The sequence below is a fragment of the Diadema setosum genome, chromosome 19 (genome assembly GCF_964275005.1).
Source record: "Diadema setosum chromosome 19, eeDiaSeto1, whole genome shotgun sequence".
In the NCBI taxonomy this organism is placed as follows: Eukaryota; Metazoa; Echinodermata; class Echinoidea; order Diadematoida; family Diadematidae; genus Diadema; species Diadema setosum.
In genome coordinates, this window is record NC_092703.1 from 22248462 (window position 1) to 22267775 (window position 19314).

The window sequence follows — 19314 nt, forward strand, 5'->3', positions numbered from 1 at the left end:
ACATAAACGAGTAAGTTAGTAAAATGTCGTCAAATGGTTGATTTTGTGTAATGTATACTTGAAATGATATGATTTTCAGCATAAAATTGGATTCCTCTACCAGGACATGTAAATTTCATCCAGTATAAACACTGGAACTGCCTGGGAGAGAGAGACAAATTTACATGTCACTTCGTGAAAAGCGTACAACACAACATCTGTGCAAAAAACTCACCACGAACTGACGACTCACATACTTGTAACTCTGCGTGAAAAGTGAATGGGCGGAGCCAAAAATGCATGCATGTTGTTGTTTTTTATATCTAAAATTCAGATGATCAGATTATAGAACATTTTCAGTTACATATTTTTTCTTAAATATCACTGTCCCCCTCTTTCGCAAATGTGAATGCATGATGTGATAACATACTTTTCGGTGATCAACGTAATGAGGTTATCAACACACACACACACACACACACACACACAATACATGTACATATACATATGCAAACACACGTTCAAACTATGCAACCGTAAATACACACACACACACAGGCACACACACAAATACACATACACACACACAGGCACATACCACACACAACAAACACACACACACACACGCATGTATATTAAAATATATGTACACTCAAGCACATCGAAAAGCCTTGTCCCCCACCGTCCGGATATAGACATTACTCCTTTCATTATGTACACATAATGTAAACCCCCATTCTACAGTGAACATTTGCATTTGACAGGAGTTATGCAAACACACAAGAACACGGTATAACAGGACAACGTCATGCTCTAACAGGTCACATTAACAAAATTATTTTTTTCTTCCCCAACGCAATTGAAGTCAGATTATGAACCCTTGTATTTTTTTTTTGCATGTTTGTTGTACATTATATGCCATAATCTTAGTCAGTTTCATCTCATTTTCACAGATTTGTAGCTTGTTTCTAATCCTTATGACTGTAAAAAATTATAATTTCAACTTATGTAAAAGGCATTTCCAAGAACAAGATTGAAGACACAAACAAATAACTGATATAGAATTCCAGAATAACCTATATTCAATTCATTCACTGAAATAATAAAAAATGGCAAGAACAAGATCATTATCATTCACACATATACTTTATGAAAAAAAAAAATCACAATAAAATTGGGAACAAAGTAACGACATGTACAAGCATACCATATATTTACATGTTTTGGTAGTTCTTAAAGTAATGACAGACCGAATGAAGATATGTGAAAAACACCGCTAGTAAACTGCACTGTCTTTATGAAATACAGGATGGCCCAGAGAGAACGAAACAGTTACGTTCCACCATTCAAAAGAAATTAGGGTTGCAATGACTTTGTTTACGTGATTTTGTAGACAATACTTTCCCAGCAAAATGACGCCAAGATCATTGATTTTGATGAATATAATCTTGATTCTAGGGCAAGTATTCAGTGTCAATATCCACTTTCTTACTTTGCCTAGCTATCAAGTTGCACTTTGTGTTGTGAAAAATTCCATTGCGTTGCTTCTTTGGGCAGAATTAACATAATCAACGTATCGGATAGGAAACGGACATTCCCTTCTTAAATTTTTGACGTTACAACCGGGGAGGCCATTTTTGCTATGCTGTGTCACTTTCGAGACAAGAGTAGCACATTTTGAATTTGACATCGCCTCAGAAAAATTGCTGTAGAACCCACATTCTTTGATCAAAATCGTAAATCAAAATCTGGGTGTAATTTTTCTGGAAAAAGAATCATCTACCCAATTATGCAAACAACAATCCTCTTTCATTTTGTTACTCATTTGTTTTTAATGATCGTAAGTGTTGCTTTCTGTCTGGGTTTTCTTTCTTTTTTTCTAGGCTTCTGTATACATGTACAATATTTCAAATTCCTCACTTTCCATTCATCTTTCGTGTACCTTCAAGACAACGTGTAACACTGTAATGGGTCAATGTTTAACCCTAAAAGGGGGGAGGGGAGGGGGGCGGAATCCGCCCCCCTTGATGTTTCGCGCTATAATTCTGTAACGCGAGAAGGCCTCGTCGCGGGGCTTCTTGACTTTATTTGTTCAAGTCTCGCGCAACTTTTGAGACCAAATTTGCAACATCCGCGCATACTTTTGCGAAGCCACGCCCATTTTTGTAACGGAATGTCGCCCCAAAACGGGCAAAGTTTTGTGATTTTGTGTACATTTCCTATGGAAAACAATGCTCTGTCATGAAAGTCATAAAAACCTGATTATTTTTACAATTAATCACTTTCATTTATTAATTTTGTGCTAATTATAGTAGAAAAATGGTCAGTGACAATTTCCAATGAAAAAACAAAGGAAAAAACAAAAGTTGAAAAACACAGAAATACATAAGAAATTCTGAAAACAATAAAATTCATAAGAATTGAAATGAGTTTTGGAACTTTTTGTAATGTACAATTGTTGAATATGCTAAAACAGATACACAGATCAAAAATTAGACTCTCAATGCTCTTAATTAGGCTAAAATATGATATTGAGCTTAATTTGCATAATTAATTAATTAAAATTAGAAAAATGATTGTTTCAAAAAATCTTATGACACTATCTTGTAGATTATGATGTGGGTCTCACGCATGCAAAATTTCATCATGATCGCACCACCGATGGCCGAGATCTCGGGTGGGGGGGGGGGGGGGGGGTTCGGAATCCATCCTGAACGAATCTGGCCCGACACACTTTTCAGGCTCAAAATGGAAAGTGGATATAATAGATTTGTTCACTCACATATAAATATGGACTTAATAACAGCTTCGACGCACAATTTTCAGATCTTTATTTTAAAGGGACTGTATACAGTACTTGGTGGGGATTCATGTTTTGAACATTCCTAAGTGAGATAATGAGAAACCTCTTAAGTCTTATGGAATATGAAAGAGAAGGATTCAACGTTTATTTGATGAAAATTGGTTTTCAAATGGCTGAGATATCCAAAAAAGTGATAATAATAAAAGGCGACAGGCCACGCCTTTTATTAGGATCTCTTTGTTTCACCTTGTTTTTGGATATCTCAGCCATTTCAAAGCTGATTTTCATCAAATAAAGTTTTGATACCCCTTAGGCTTAGAATTGCATGCTTTTTGACATCTCATAGAGTGGTTTCTGAATATCTCACAAAACACTAAAAGCAAAATTCTCACCTCGACCAGAACTTTACACACCCTTTAAATCTTATCAGATCAATATGCATTTAATCAACTTTGGAGAGTCTTATTGATGAACAATATGAGCAGAAATCACAGATGGCAGTTATGAAAGTATTTACATCACTGCAGAATGACCATTTTAGTGATGTGATTTCAAGCTGAGCTGTCACTTCGTAAAAAATTTCTTTGGCAAAGTTAAGCTAACTTCCTTAATATCACGATGTGACTGGAATAAGCACATATACCGAGCCGTCAGTTCGTGGTGTAGAAAAATCAATAATATGATGGTTTTACTGGTGCCATGACGTCATTTATTACGTAACCATGTACAATCAAGCCCTGAAAATTCATCAGGTTGTAGAGCCGAATGTATGAGGGGTAAATATGGCAAAAACTCAAAATTGAAAAAAAACTCATTTTTACCCCCTTCCCATCAGTTCGTGAAAAGTGGGACGATATGTGGTTTTCCCTGTCCATGTCTGATGTTTGCGAAGTATTGCGGTATTTACGGGATCACTGTTTGGCATGTAGGACATAACACTAACACTGACACAGGGAAAAAAAGGCAGTTAGATAAAGTGATAGAAACAACCCAAGCAAGAAATGAGCCAGTGTGAATCGATCAGCCGAAACAAATGGCAAAAGTATTATTTTATATTATATTTTACTGTTAACGTAGGTCACATACACCAAAGAAGAGGCGCTCTCGAAGCAGGTCACGCTCGAGGTCCAGGTCCACATCAAGGTCTAGGTCCAAGTCCAGGTCCAAGAGGAAGAGAAGGTCCCGCTCCCGCAGTCGCTCCCGAAAACGAAGGTCCCGGTCCAGGGACAGGAAAGACAGGGACAGGGACAGGGACAGGGATCGGGACAGGGACAGGGACCGTGATCGGGACAGTGACAGGCACCGGGACAAGGAGAGGGATCGTGAGGAGAGGAGGAAGGAGAAGGAGGAAGAGGAACGGCAGAGGGAGAGACAGAAGGAGCGAGAGAAGAAAGGGCTTCCGTCTATTAAGGACAAACATCTTAGTGGTATGCATGGCAATGAATTTAGAATTCCTAATGTTTGAATGAAATTCATATTAAACAATACTGTAAAAGTGGATATTTTCGCGCGACTAATTTTTCGCGCCTGGCCGGGTTAGAAGAGTTTTGCGTGTTTTTAATTCCGTGGAACCAAGACATCACACAAAGGAACATATGGCAAGCAAAAATATTTGTGTGCTTTTATTTTCGCACTAGTTTCTGGTTGCGCCAAATGCGCAAAAATTTCAACACCGCACAAATTTCCACTTTTTCAGTAGTGATGTGCATCTCAAGCCCTGTTTTATTAGAAGCCTTGTTACCACAACATGGTCAGGGTAGCATCTTGGTAACTTTTTTTACCCTACTTGTTAAAATGGTCCACGCAAAATGTTGTTTTGATGTTTCCGCAGTAACTTTTGCCCAATTCGTACAGCGATATTGCCCTGATATTACCCTGACATTACTGGGTATTGCAGGGGCGGATCCAGGAATTGCGTAAAGAGGGGGCGCCTTTACAAAATTAAAGGGAGCCCATGCTCCCTCCCCCTCCATTTTTTCCGCTCTTTTTCTTTTGTTTAACCCTAAAAAGACTGGGCTATTTTGGTAGCTCGAAAGACTGGGGGGGGGGGCCTAAAGGGCCCCCCCTTAAGATCTCGGCCGTGGATCGCGCGATCGCCGCGAAAATTTGCACAATGGTAGTGTGCGATGTAATCTACAAGAACGTATATTCAAATTTTACAAAATAGTCTTCTTTTATTTTATTTTGATTAATTATGCTAATTTATGCGAGAAATCAGACTCTTTGATCTAAATCAGTAAATAAAGCTCCAAAAGTGCTCATTTTTGGTCTAATTATTCTTAGTGGCATTCTTAGCAAATGTACTTGAAAAAAAATTCGGTATCAAAATCAATTTCTTATCTATTTTATTGTTTTATGAATTTCTTATGTATTTCTTTGTTTTTTCGACCTTTTGTTTTTGTTGTTTTTTTTAACAAAATTTGTGGCAGACACTTTTTGAAGCATAATACTCCTAAAACAAATTAATTTTAGCCATTGAGAGTAAAAATAAGCATATTTATATGAGCCATGTGAAAAAACTCAATTTGCATTGACTTTGTACACAAAATCACATTTTTGAGCCATTTTCGGCCTCACGTGCATGTACAAAAAGTTATGTAACTTCAGAACCGTACCCCCGGGCATCACAAATTTGGTGTCAAAATGTGCGGGAAACTCGAAAGAAAAAAGTCATAGAGCATCGCGGCGAGAGCATTGCGTGTTGCAGAGTAATCGCGCGAAATGTCGAGGGGGGGCCTTTTAGGCCCCTCCCCCCCCCCAGTCTTTTTAGGGTTAAACAAAAAATAAGTGGAGGCATGCACCCGTTGCGCCCTTTCCTGGATCCGCCAATGTATTGTCAGGGTAGAATACAAGTGCTGTAACATTCCCGTGATACACTAAACAAGCATGTGCAACATTGCAGACAGAGAATTTTTCACACACCATGCACCGATCACATGCTTGGATTTTAACCACTGGTCTCTATGTAGTTGAGATCAATGAATGTAACCACGTTTTGTTTATATAACACACTTTGATGGCTGGTGGGTGGGATAGTGCCATCAGTGGACACACCCCCTTTGTAGAAACCTACCTGGAGAAGGTTTTTTGGTGGGTGTCTGTCGAAATGGAACCCTCACTCTCTCCTGCGGTTTTATCGCTCGATGTGAAGAATTTTTTCTGGTCATTGTCCCAACATTGTCAGTGTAAGTTCTGTCAAAACATTGTATTAGGCTGTTATGAATGGTTACGAAATAAAAATTGAGCAAAGCTAGCAATAACGCTAGATCCATAACATCATACCTCTTTATGAAAGCACGCTGTTGCAGTCCATATGACCATAAAACCCGTACATGCATGGCCATACCTAACATCTTGTACTGTTCGGTATATCCTCTTCAGTGTGCAGTACCACACTGTGGCTGGGTCGTCTCGCCAAGACAGTGGCGGAGTCTGACATCAGGACGCTGATCAAGGAATATGGGGAAATCATCTCTATTGAGGTAAGGTCCCTGTAAAGGTGTTTGATGATATGAAAACATTATTTAGGATATGTGTGTAATCACTAAAAAAATCAGATTGTGCAGTTTGATTCAGAACTGCCAGGTCTCCCTGACTCTGCAGGATGCTCCTTGAAAGCTTACTTTTTTTTTCTTTATGTCCCATCGATAGAATACAAAAGCCTCCCCAGTTTTGGATGCGTGAAATGCACATATCTGATTACTCTTTGGAATCTTTTTGTTTTTTTCTGGCGAGAATGTATGAAATCCTACTAATTGCCAAATAGTAGACACTCAGAAGGAAGCCTTACAAGAAACTTATGCAACAATTTTTTTTTATCCTTAGGAAGTGAAACCGTTGCTTTTGCAGTACTGTTTGAGATAACAAACTGCCTGAGATTCACCCCAGTGCAAAAGATAATGGATATTGCTGTGGCATGATATATCAATTAACAAAAATGGATTTTCAGAAATTATGTAACAGTCATGATTGGGTATAAGCTCTGAAATTATGGACTTTTGGCAAACCCCTTTGGCTAATTTATCTACATTTTCATTGTTCCCTAACTGAAATTGTGTTATTACAGCGTTATTTCACACATTTTATATGCATACATGTACATTTTTCTTAGCAATAATCACCAGTTCTGCAAGCATATAAGAATTATGTTGTGGCTTTAAAGTGAAGTGCAGGTAGTAGTTACCACTCCCATTGACAATTCTGCTGTTGTGCAATATATTCAGATAGTAAGACACCAACTGCAGTTACTGTTTATTGTTGGGTGTTGAAAATATGTGGTGAAAGCTGTGTCTCAAACATTTCGAGAATTTTTAAGTTAATGTTCATTGTACAGAGATGGTGTGAGAAAGCATCTTGCTTGCATCAGACAAGATGATGTGACTGCAGTCCAAATGAATTGAATGCTTGGATATCACACTGACTGTCTTGATTGACATATTCTGCAGATCATCGCCACAAGGGGTTGTGCGTATGTGTGCATGGCGAAGAGACAAGAAGCGCACAAGACTCTGAAGAAGATAAAGGATGTACGACTGCATGGAAACAACTTGAAGGTAAGAACACTCCTGAAAGTGTGTGCTTACTGTGCAGTGGCGGCAGTTAAATCACTTTAATGCAAGTTGAGACCATGTAAAAATACAAAACTGCAATGTTTTCCACATGTCGGGACAAATAAGGAATAAATTAGTTTGTACTATGTCATCTTCTCCACAGCATCTTGTGAAAACTCCTTAATGGGATGGGGTGGATTGACATAATATTATGCATTATTTTTATATCCACGTTACTCTTGTCGTGTTGGTTAGAAATGGAGTGGTTTTGATATTGCGTGTTTGTTTGTTGTTTAACAGATGTATGACATTTCAGATATTGACATTATTTACCAAGATATGGATGTTTCCAGAATGTGTTAATGTCACTACCCTCTTTGATGATAAAACTTTTTAACAGTCTCAGCTACAGTCAGTATGAGATTTCATTGCTCTAACTACCTTTGATCACAAATATCTGTATCAGTCCAATACTTTTGATCAAGCACTTGTAGCTGTTGACTTTGATGACAAGTCCTGATTTCATCGGTATATTTCTACGGTATGAATTAGATGAATTTGATAGATTTCTGGGTACAATTTGAACGCAAACACAGAGCCGGCCATTGTCATGTCCGTAGGATGTGACAAACAGTCCTTGTAGTGTCACAAGGCAAGCTTCAGTATTAATAAAGACAGAAGAACAATAATTGATCCTTTGTTTAAATATATTTTTTCATTTGTCCACTGCTTGACTGCCCTCCTTTGATACTTGACACTCCATCAGGTCGCCTGGGCCCTGGGGAAAGGCATGAAGGATGCCAACTACAAAGAATACTGGGATGTAGAGAAGGGTGTCAGCTACATACCGTGGGAGGAACTGCCATCCAGTGGGAACTACGAGGTCATTGCACAGGGGGGCATGGTCGATGAGGAGACACTTCCCCCTGAAGTTCGGGAAGGTGAGCTTTGTAGTTGGGAAAGTTCATCTTGAGTGACCTTACAGTAGCACAGCAATCTATGGAGTCAAAATTATACTTTGCCCTTTGACTATTGATAAAGAGATATATGTGGGCCTCAATTGTGGTCAATATTATGTCGGTCCCTTGTTTAAGCCTGCATTTGATATGAAAACATTTGAAAGTATATGACACTACCAAGAAAACAATGATAGTGTTGTGCATTCAGGTCACCGAATCTATCAGTCGGTCCACTAGTGCTTATGTCACCAGTGCACATCAAGCTGATCTTAGAAGTTTTGTATTGCATTACTAATTAAAGATAGCATCCTATGGGTTGAAGGCATGTTTGAAGTTCTTTTGTTCATCTTCCCCTAAGAAAGGCACCAGCTTTGCCACATAGGGCAAGTGTGTAGTGTTGTCTGCTAACAGATTGGAAGATATTTGTTTCAAAGTATACCTATTGCTTGAAAAGGATTAGTAATTACTTTTTCTGATGTATTTCTATCCCTCCACATGGCTCAATATTCCTCTTATAATCTCACATTTCATATATCTTCCTATATCCTTTTAGCTAAAGCTGCCCGAGATGCTGCAATCAAAGCGGCCGAAGCAGCAGCTGCCTCGACTGCATCTGCTGCTGCAGCAGCTCTCACTGCCCGTCAGGCTCCCCAGGAAGTCACTTCTGCTCCAGTTGCTCCTGCACCGCCACTTCCAGCACCCCCACTTCCATCAACAGGCGCAGAGATTCCAGCACAGCCTCCAGCTGCTGCTGCAGCCATACCAGCAGTTACTCAGCCAGCACCTGTTGCTCCTGTTCCAGTCCCGATGCCACCTGTTGCTACTCAGCCCCAAGCTGCTGCTGTTACAGTGACAGGAGCAGCACCTGTTGCCACTCCACACATGGTTCGTATGCCAGTCATGCCTGGCGGAGTCTTTCCTCCCTTCGTCGGGTTTGGCCAAATGGCTCCGCCTGGCTACAGGTTCCCCCCAGGGTTTGTGCCTGGGCATCCCCCACCAATTGGTGTCCCTCCCCCTGGTGGAATGATTCCTCCAGGTATACCACAAGCAATGCAGCCACCTGTTCCATCGTCCAGCCAAGCTAGCACTACAGAGAGTACCACTCAAGAGGGAGAGAAGGCACAACCAGGAGTTGCTGAACCAAAACCAGCAGGAAGTGAAGAACCCAAGGTTCCCAATCAGCTTCCTGGATTACCAGTCACTGTTGTCACACAGCCTTCTCTGGTCATGCCTGGAGGAATAAGGCCACAGTTCAGCATACCTGGATTAGGAGTCACCCAGGGGTTAATCCTTAATCCAGGAATGATTCCAGGACAGCGGATGCCTCCTCCAAGATCCATGTTTCAGCCTATTCCACCAGCCGTTTCAGTAGCAGCTACTGCAGCAACGTCCATGGCAGCCGTCCGCCCAATACAGTCATTGCTCAATAATCCGGGCTTGTTAGGGCTGACTCCACAGGCTCTTACAGAGGCAATTAATAAAACAGTATTACAGCAAAGAGAAGCAGCAGAAAACAAAGGTAATCCTGCACTTCATGGACTCTTCAGGCCCCCTAGACCTCCTGGTATTCAAATAAGAGCCGGTCAGTTGCCTGGAATTGGAGGACCTCTTGGAACCATTGCAGGACTTCATGGAGGTGGAGCAGGACCAAGACCACTCGGAGTAGCAGCACTACCAAATACAAGCTCTAGTGGTAATCAGCCTGACACTAGTGATGGGTCATCAATTGGGCAGTCAGAGAGACAAGAGAAACCAAATCTACTGGAATCTGGTATAAGAAGGAGTATACTGAAGAGTAGAATGGGAGACAGGTCATCTATGGGATTATCTGAGTCTCCTGCAGTTGGAGAGAGCACGGCTGCAGAGGAGAAAGCTGCAGAACAGAGAAGTGGAGAGAAAATACCTCCTTTATATGGTGAAAAATCAGGCCAAAGGCAAGACATAGGGCAGCAGGGCTTTAATCCTCAGGGTCCTGGTATGCCAGGAAGGCCTGTGCGTCCGGACCTTCCTGGTATTCAAGGAAGGCCTGTTCGTCCGGAGATTGGTGATGTAAACAGATTTGCAGGACCAGCTTTGCGAATGGTACGACCAGTCATTGGCCAGCAAATGATGCCTCGAGGATTACATCCCGGCATGATCCGCGTTGCTCCCCCAATGCAGAATATCAGACTGGCAGGTCCTCCTGGATCTGTCCAATATCCTAATAGTGGAATGCGCATGCCACCTCCTGGAATGGGAGCTCCACGTGGGCCAATGCCTCAAGGAATGGTGCCTCCTCATGGTATGCCGCCACCACCTAGTCAGGGACTCCCACCTCCAAATAGAGGTATGCTGCCAATAGGACAGGCTGTGCCTCCTGACAGCAGCGATCCAAACAAGCCTAGACCTGGACCCAATATATCCCCTCTGATGCCTGACAAACCAGATGGGAGTGAGAGGCAAGATGAGGATCTTAGACGACCAAGTGGAAGCCGCTGGAGCAGTGCTCCTCAGGAAGAAGGAAACAAGTTTCCAAGCCGCTGGCAAGGAGGGAATCCTGACTGGAGAGAGAGAAACAGAGGTAGCAATGACGGACCACAAGACAGACCTCAAGGACCCAACTACTCGAGAGACATTGACATGAGAATGGCAGAAGGCCCTCGAGACCGCGACTTCAGGAGATCAGACGACAGGGAGCGACAAGGACGCAACTGGAGGCGAGACCGCGATGACAGAGCCTTTAACCGTGACAGAGATGACCGTTATGGCAATCAGGATCGGGGTTTTGACCGATCACGCGATCAAGACAGGGATATAGACAGGGAGCGTGACAGAGAGCGTGACAGGGATCGTAGCTGGCAAGACAGAGATCGTGGCAGGGATCGTGACCGTGACAGGGGTAGAGACAGAAATAGGGACAGGGAATGGCGTGAGAGAGATAGAGATAGGGACTATCGTCAAGATAGAGATAGAGACAGGAATGGGAGCCGGGATATTCCTAAAGGGGAATTTTTGGACTGGAAGGCTCCTACACCCGAAATGGTGTCAGCCAGCTCAAGTGGGAACCAGAGGACCAATCCTGAAGGTGCTGTGCCAGATGCATCCGCTTCTGCTCCAGGACTCCCACAGGAAGCAATAATCAAGCAGTCCGACACACCACAGGCACCTCAGCCAGTCCAGCCGTTTGAAGCTCCTGTCCAGAGCCAGCCATCTCAGGCTGCGGACAGTTACGAACCTGACAAACCGACAGAAGATACAGAGCCAGCATACCCAGAGATGTCATCGGCAGCAGTTCCCTCCCTCGTGCCCCAGCCTGAGACTTCTGAGGCTGGTCATCCAGATGAAGGAGCGCCACCTGGCAATGTTCCAGGACTTGATGATACACCCAGGGAAGGTCCTGTCACCCACGGTACTACCCCTGAACCAGCCATGCCATCTGTGGCCTTTGTACCGCCTGCCAAGGAGGGCACTTCCAGTCCAAACTCCAACACTCAAGAAGACCCTGGAATGCCACAGGCAGCAGCGGAGCCTATGCCTGCAGAAACCGTCCCAGTTGAGCTGGAACAGAACCAGCCAGAGGCAGGGCAGTCTGATGCTCAGGCTAGTGCTGAAGAAAACCCATAGGGAACTTTGTGTGTGAGAATGTGGAACAAAAGCCCTGTCATCTTCCTGAATTTGTACTTGCAGTCAGTGCCAGTAGCAGTGCTACAAACCCTCATATTGGTACTGTTGTGTCAGATGTGTGAAGAGATTCTGAGTGCAAATAAACACTTGTTTTTTCTCACAGGATTGGTTTTCCACAATGTTTTGACTCTTACACTTCTGTGTATATGCCAGTTTGGCAAATTTTGCATTGATTGACACAAAGTATTAAAAGTGAGCTCCTGTTCAACATCGGTATTCAAACTTTTAAAATCTGAGAGATCATGTATGCAATGCTCTTGTTGACCACCAACTATCTCCCATGTGCAAGTTTTAAATGATTTGCGTTATTTTACTTCACATCTCCCCCTGTGAACTTGGATCAGTCATACAAATTTGAATCTCTGAATACTTGCCAATATTAAGATGTTAATTTTTGTGAGAGCAAAAGTGCAAGAATAATGTGATTTCATGGCAGCAAGAGCTTTGCCAAATAGATAACTGTAAGTACATTGTAATGTCTTAATGGTTGTTTTCCGATCCCTACCCAAGTATTACTTCACTCAGTTTTTATATTCTAAGCAGGTCCTCTGTCTTTGATGAGATAAAGATACAGTTTATTCCAGTAATCTTGGCATCATTTTAGATAACCTCTTATCATTCACACATCCAAAACCATTCTCCTTTTCATGGTGTGTAACACATATCATTGCATAATCAAAGATGCAGATGTGAACAGTGATCAAGTTCCCTCCAGTGTTTGACACAGAAAATTCTTTGCGAAGGGAGACCCATGGTAAGACATTCTTAGTCATTGTAGAAGTGTTGGGCCCAGTGGCTGTTTTGGAAGGAGACCACTCTACATTGTGTAATTTTGGTATGTCACGATTGGAGAAAATGTTCCAAAGCTGACATCATAAAAGCAGATCACTGCATATTGCCGTGGAGAATTGATTAATCAACTGGTGACATATGAGCTGCCAGCAGGTCAAAATGTCAGAAAAATTGTTTTCTTGTCTTGTTCTTGGTGCATCAATCCTGCCAGTAAGATGTGGATTCAAATTGATTGTGGTCAGCATACAATTACTGTAGTATTGTGTCAGCCTGAAAATGTCAACATATATTTAGCAAACGATCAGCTCTGAAACAAAAGGTGGGATCTCCCAAGCATGAAGGAATGCACAAGTGACATCATAATGTTCACAAATGTGTCACCATTCCCTTGGTAAGCCGGGGAAGAATGCCTAGTAGGAAACATACAGGTATCTCCTATTCAGCCATTTCAAAAATGGATGGTGATCGTCTTCTACAGTTTTGCCAAAGTTTGCCTCTCGTCCCATTCAGTGAGAAACCTGAAAAAAAAAAATTGACTGTTCCATTGCAGTTGAAACATAGCTAAATGTTATATGCAGTTTCACCAGTAGGACCGTATACACTCGCATTCTGTGATTTTGTTGATTTTTTATGTTTGTTTTGTAAACAACATTTGTGAACATTATACTTAAGAAGTGCAACCCTGTTAAGGTTCTCTGTAAAAGGAGATTGCTGATAATGGTGCAAATGCTTGTCATCTGTCCCATGACAGATGTTACTTATTCTCTGAAATACTTGTGAGCTGCAATTCAAATTTCAGGACATGTAGCACATGTGCAACCTGCATTCTCGTTACTAAGCAGTCGTATGCACTTCTGTAGTAATACATTGTAGTTTGGTTTGCTTGTGTTGGAGGATCAAGTTGTGAGAAAACCTGAAATTTGCATATATGAAGAAGACTTTGTGGACAAATCTTTCTCTCTTTTTATACCTTGGAAGCTTGAGGCACTTATGGTGCAAATAAAGATAGATATTTAATTTTCTAAAGAAACTGGTATGTGTGACCAAGCAAATGGAGTCCTTCTTACATAAGTAATGCTTTTTATATGCAGTTTGCCTGCAGAAAAAGTGGCGTTTTTACCCATGTGTTATATATTTGCATTGAGAGACATCGGATATGAGGATCTCGAGCCTTTACTTTTTGCTCTCCAAGCTGATATGGATAGAAATGTTGTTATTGTTCAGAAAAGGAAGTTCAGAGTTTCTACATGTTCCTTGAGCTTGCACCCCTAACCTGGGTAAGTGAATATGATATTGAGATAAAGATGTGTTACAACTTACATTCCTGTATGGCAGAGCATGCTTTGGGGATGAATATGCATGTAGCTAGATGCTTGTACATTGCATTAGCAGGAAAAAAAAAAGGAAGAAAAAAAGCAAAAATAATGATTCTTAGTTGTAAATGTACTTGGTGTTTATGCACACTTCAGTGTTAAGGAGTTCTTATAGAAAAGAGGAACATGAACTGGCTCCCAAGCTTTTGATATATTTGACATTTGAGTTATACATGTTTATTGTATCTTACAGCAATAGCAGCATAGTTCTAAGAACTGACAGAAAGTGGTATGTACAAAAATGCACTCTTTTAATTTTTGCTGGCATTGGATTGGTCTTAACCAAGACCCAGCGATGGAACTGGTCTTAACAAAGACCCAGCGTTGGAGCTGGTCTTAACTAAGACCCAACGATGGAAGCAACACATACGAATTGAAACATTAAATGTTCTGGCTTCACACTGAAGCCCATCGGTGGATCTGGTCTCAACCGAGACCCTTCGATGGAACAGGTCTTAACCAAGACCCAGCGTTGGATCAGGTCTCATAAGAGACCCTACGATTGAGTTGGCTTCAAACAGAGGCCCAACGATGGAACAGGTTTCAACTGAAACCCTCCGTTGGATCAGGTCTTAACAAAGGCCCACCGATGGAGTGAGAGTAAAGGCTTCAAACTGAAGCCCAGCGATGTATGTGGTCCTAACTAGGACCCAGCGCTGGATCTGTTGACAAACCGAACATTCTATTGGTTCTTCAGGTAATAACGGGTCATATCAGACCTGTGACTGAACCTTGCTTGTCAGTCGTATTTTGTGCCGTGTTTATTTTAGATTTCATGATATGTATATACATATTACTTGTTAATGTTTTGCAGTCGAGAAAAACCTCCTTTTATCAAAACAGGGATGTAACAAGGGTTGGGGAATAAGGAATACTGGTACTTGCTAAACTGTAAAATCAGTTGACTAATATTTGGTTGCCGTGAATATCTGCCAATCGGCTGTTCCTTTAGATACTTTGAAATGGAGTCTAATCTCATTTTCAGGTTACATTTTAGCCATGTTCATGGCATGATGCATATATATTTACTCGGCATGCTGTGTAGATATGTTAGAGTTGTGGGTTTTGGGCTTCTGCATGAATTGACGATCTATCAGAGCATATAGACTGCTTATGGTGTAGATATTTTTTCTCCCTATTTTGATAAAAAGAGGTTGAATTCTAAGTTGATTGTGTGATTCATCTTTATTTTATGTGGGTGCGATGCAGATATTTCAAAAGAAATTGGCTCAAAACATGCTCCTTTACTGTGGAAATATTGATTTTTGCCAAAGGAGGGACGACATGTATCAACATTAAGTTTCCTATAGTTTTGCTTGTAAAAGGGAATAGCATGAATTTGATGATTGATCAATCGAAGTACTTATTCATATTAAACAGTCTATATTTTATGTTTCATATGTGCAGAAGACAGAACATGATGCAACTGTTGCTTTATTGCCATTTGCTAGTAATCTTTGCTTTCTTGAAATTACATTAGATGTAGTGAGTACGTGAACACTTGGTATTGTCACTATCAATACATAAACAGTGTCTGGTTGCACCTGTTCTAAAATTAAGAGCATTTAACCATGTTTGACTATATAAACATTTAGTACATATATTTTCACTGAGTCCTAAGATTTGAACTATCTGTTGACCACATTCACTGCGTAGATGGGATTTTGATTTGTGACTGTTGATTGGTATAGCATTAAATTGTGATTGAGTAGTGTACATGCTTTCCCTCTTTTTTTAGTTGTATTTCTGTACCTGTGTTTCTGATCCCAAGTTGTATATCATCCGCAAATTGTGCACTGTGCTGAACTAACATTTAACATACACCAGTGAGTACAGCTGTGTTAAACAGGTCTAATGGGAGGTAAGGTCAGCACATTGAAGGTAAGTTGATACTTGATGTTTATCAGGGAAGGGGAGGGGGTATGGCATGTAACTTCTGATTCATTTTGAAGAGTTAGACGGGAATCTGCAATCAATATTTTCCACTGGGGAAAAAAAAGTCGATATTGGTATTGAATAGTGATATACAGTACACCCTTGAAGTAAATCATTCCCTTTATAGGTTTGGTAATACAGTGTATAATAATTATATCCAAATTCTGTGCAAACTCCCCCCCCCCCCCCCCCCCCACCACCACCACCACCACACACACACACACATAACAACAACTAGTTGTACATTAAAAGTACTTCCTACCTATAAGGAACTTGATTGGAAGGAGCAGGTGAATGCAATTACATGTGTAAATACTTTGTTACTGCATGGGCTGTGGGAAAGGCATATCCACAAATTGTAATATACATGTACAGTGTATTACAGAAATTATCTATCAAGCAACTATGAGTTACCCGGCGAAATCATAGAAAATTGCATAACAAATGGAGAAAGTAGTGTGCAAGGGCAATTTTTGTGCAGACATATATTATGATAGGCATGCTATCATGTTAAATTTTACATTAGCATGTTTTGGAGAGCAATACATTGTACTTTATTTTCAAAATCATGGAAATCGTTCTGGAACTTAATTCTATTCGGATCCATTTCAGTGAAGCCTGTTGGTTTGTAGAATTACCTATACCACAGGTCATGTGAACATGAAACAAATTTACAATCCATGACAGTTCTGATAATCTAGCTCAGATGGTTGAAAGCAATATACAGTGTGCTCCCGTTATAAAAACAAAATTCCCGTTACAAATGAAGTAATAATTCAGGACCAAAAATTATCAGCTACATACATGTATTTTTATATACATGTACTTTATTTGTTCAGTTATAACAAAATTTAATATAATGAAAGAAAATTGAAGGTCAATCCTGAGGACTTTAGTTTATATAACAGTTGGTCGACTAACAGTGCACTTCCTTTATAACGAACACGGATATAACAAAATTCCAGTTACAACGAAGTACATGTAAAAATTTAGGCCACAACGTATTGTACTGGCTCTTTGTTTGTTTTTTTGTTTATTTGTTGGTTAATGACATTTCATTATACCAATTAGGTAAAGAAAGAAAACTACATGTATCAGTCAAAAGGACATTGTTATATCGAGAGTCCACGAACTGTACTTCGTTTTTGCTGTCTGATGTGTGCATGCTTCGAGGGCAAAGTTTCAGCAGTCCTCAACTAAGGAATGACAATTTAGTTGTTCTTAAAGGCATGAAACTGGTGCCACAAGCTTTTTTTACGCCTTGATTACAAAAGCTCCCAAAACATATGCACAAACACACACACACACACAAACCAAACAAACATGTACTGTATTTCTAACCACCACCAAAAAAAAAAAGGCATGTAATGAGAGGGTGTGAGACAATATGCACCAGATCACACAATTTACAGTTTAAAGATGCCATTTATAAGCTCCTTGCCAGAAGAGGGGACACGTGCCCCCTCCCTGATCCACGCCCCAACACGCCTTGAAATCTCGCGCTGAACGGCTTTCTGACTTTGGCATAATTTCTCCACTTGCAGTTGTAAGTGTAGGTACAGGCATTGAAGGAGGGTATTATGAAAGTTTCCCCACTTGATATCTGCACTGCTTTATATGCATTATACATTATACATGTATGTATAAAACCTCACGATGGCCTGAATTCACAAAGGTGGTACAAATGAAACCATGGTTTAATGGACAAAAACCGTGGAGCGCCAAGTGTCGCATGGAATATTTTGTTACGAAATCAGTCATTTCGTCAATGAAATGATCATTTTGTAACGAAGTGACGTTTTGTAAGTAAATGAACATTTCGTCCACGAAATGATAATTTTGCTAACGAACGGTCATTTTGTCGACGAAATGACCAATTTCGTAACGAAATATTCCGTGCGACACTTGGCGCTCCATGGTTTTTGTCCATGGTTTAAACCATGGTTTCATTTGTACCACCTTCGTGAATTCCGGCCAAAGATGCCAATTTAACCATCGCATTGTTCCCTGAAAACATGCATGACCACGGTCTTGTTTAGATATGACGTAGCTCAAAGCAGGGATTGACAGCATACAGCGTTCTCTTTGCAATTTAACCTAAATTGCTTTTACTGCCCAGATATCTAAGCTCCATTCTTGTTCATTTGGAATGTCTCATGATGAAAAAAAAACAACAAAGAACATAACAAAAAAATACAAAAACAAAAAATACTCAATTCCCTTGCACATAAGCCTCTAAACAACATGCACCCAGCCACAACATACATAAGAAATTATACTCCCTGCGGAGGCACTCCGATATTGTAGAATGTTGTCTACAGCTAAAATGCACTAGTAATTGGCATTCCACCCCGTGATACTGTAGCTTGTAACTTGATTATTTAGAACGTAATGCAATTACCAAGGTTGGAAATGTCTGGGTACATGTGGCTGGGGTCTTTATAGGCGTATGGGCCCCTACTGTGCTATCAGTATCTCCACACAATTCCAGCATAGAGACCACCTTTGTAATCATACCACATTTGCTTGGTATTCCAAACATGCAGTTACATGTATAATACAGTGTAGTGTAACCAAAAAGACTGAAGGAAGCAGTGCTGTAAATACAGATGTAGTGTACTTGTAATAAAGTTTCAAACCTATTCTGTTCAGTGAATAATCTGTACACTATTTTAAGTACAATGGAGGATTACACTGAAGTTCTCTCAAGCACACACACACACACACACAATGACATCTATTTCCTGGCCCCCAAGGCCCTCCATCATACTGTATACCAAAATGCCCTGGCTCTATACTGTGAACAATATGATACAGCTTCATTGTAGGCAAAATTTACTGCGAGTGACCCGAGGTCAGAAAAAAAAAAAAAAGCCTAGCCTAAGAGCACAGCCTGAGTGAAATCTAGTACATATGTACATGTACATGTAGATGCAAGGCTGCAGTGGTCACACCTGTTGATTTGCAATGAGACATTTTGACTAGATGGACCCCTCCCACACACACACATGCCAATGCACAGCACATTAAGTGTCCTCATATTCTTACTAACCACCCCCCCCCCTCAAAAAAAAAAATAATAATAATAAATAAAAAAAAATAATAATAATGAAATAATAAATAAATAATAATAATAAATAACTAGAAATGTCGCTTTGGCGACTGGTATGCCTCCGCCATAATGCATGATTTTCCCAATAGGTCTAGATAGTACATGTGGACAATGTGTGATTACATTTTCACAAAATTGGCAAAATATT

General features: G+C 40.6%; 1 protein-coding gene across 1 annotated transcript in view; it reads left to right on the top strand.

The window, feature by feature from the left end:
• LOC140242817 (uncharacterized) overlaps positions 1 to 15835 on the top strand; it is a 33083-nt gene extending 17248 nt beyond the window's left edge. The window contains exons 10-14 of the mRNA XM_072322572.1: positions 3860 to 4209; positions 6164 to 6264; positions 7228 to 7335; positions 8099 to 8273; positions 8845 to 15835. Coding sequence (XP_072178673.1) covers positions 3860 to 4209; positions 6164 to 6264; positions 7228 to 7335; positions 8099 to 8273; positions 8845 to 11894 — 3784 coding nt within the window. The 3' untranslated portion in view covers positions 11895 to 15835. The remainder of the gene's footprint in view (positions 1 to 3859; positions 4210 to 6163; positions 6265 to 7227; positions 7336 to 8098; positions 8274 to 8844) is intronic.
• Positions 15836 to 19314: the final 3479 nt, after the last annotated feature.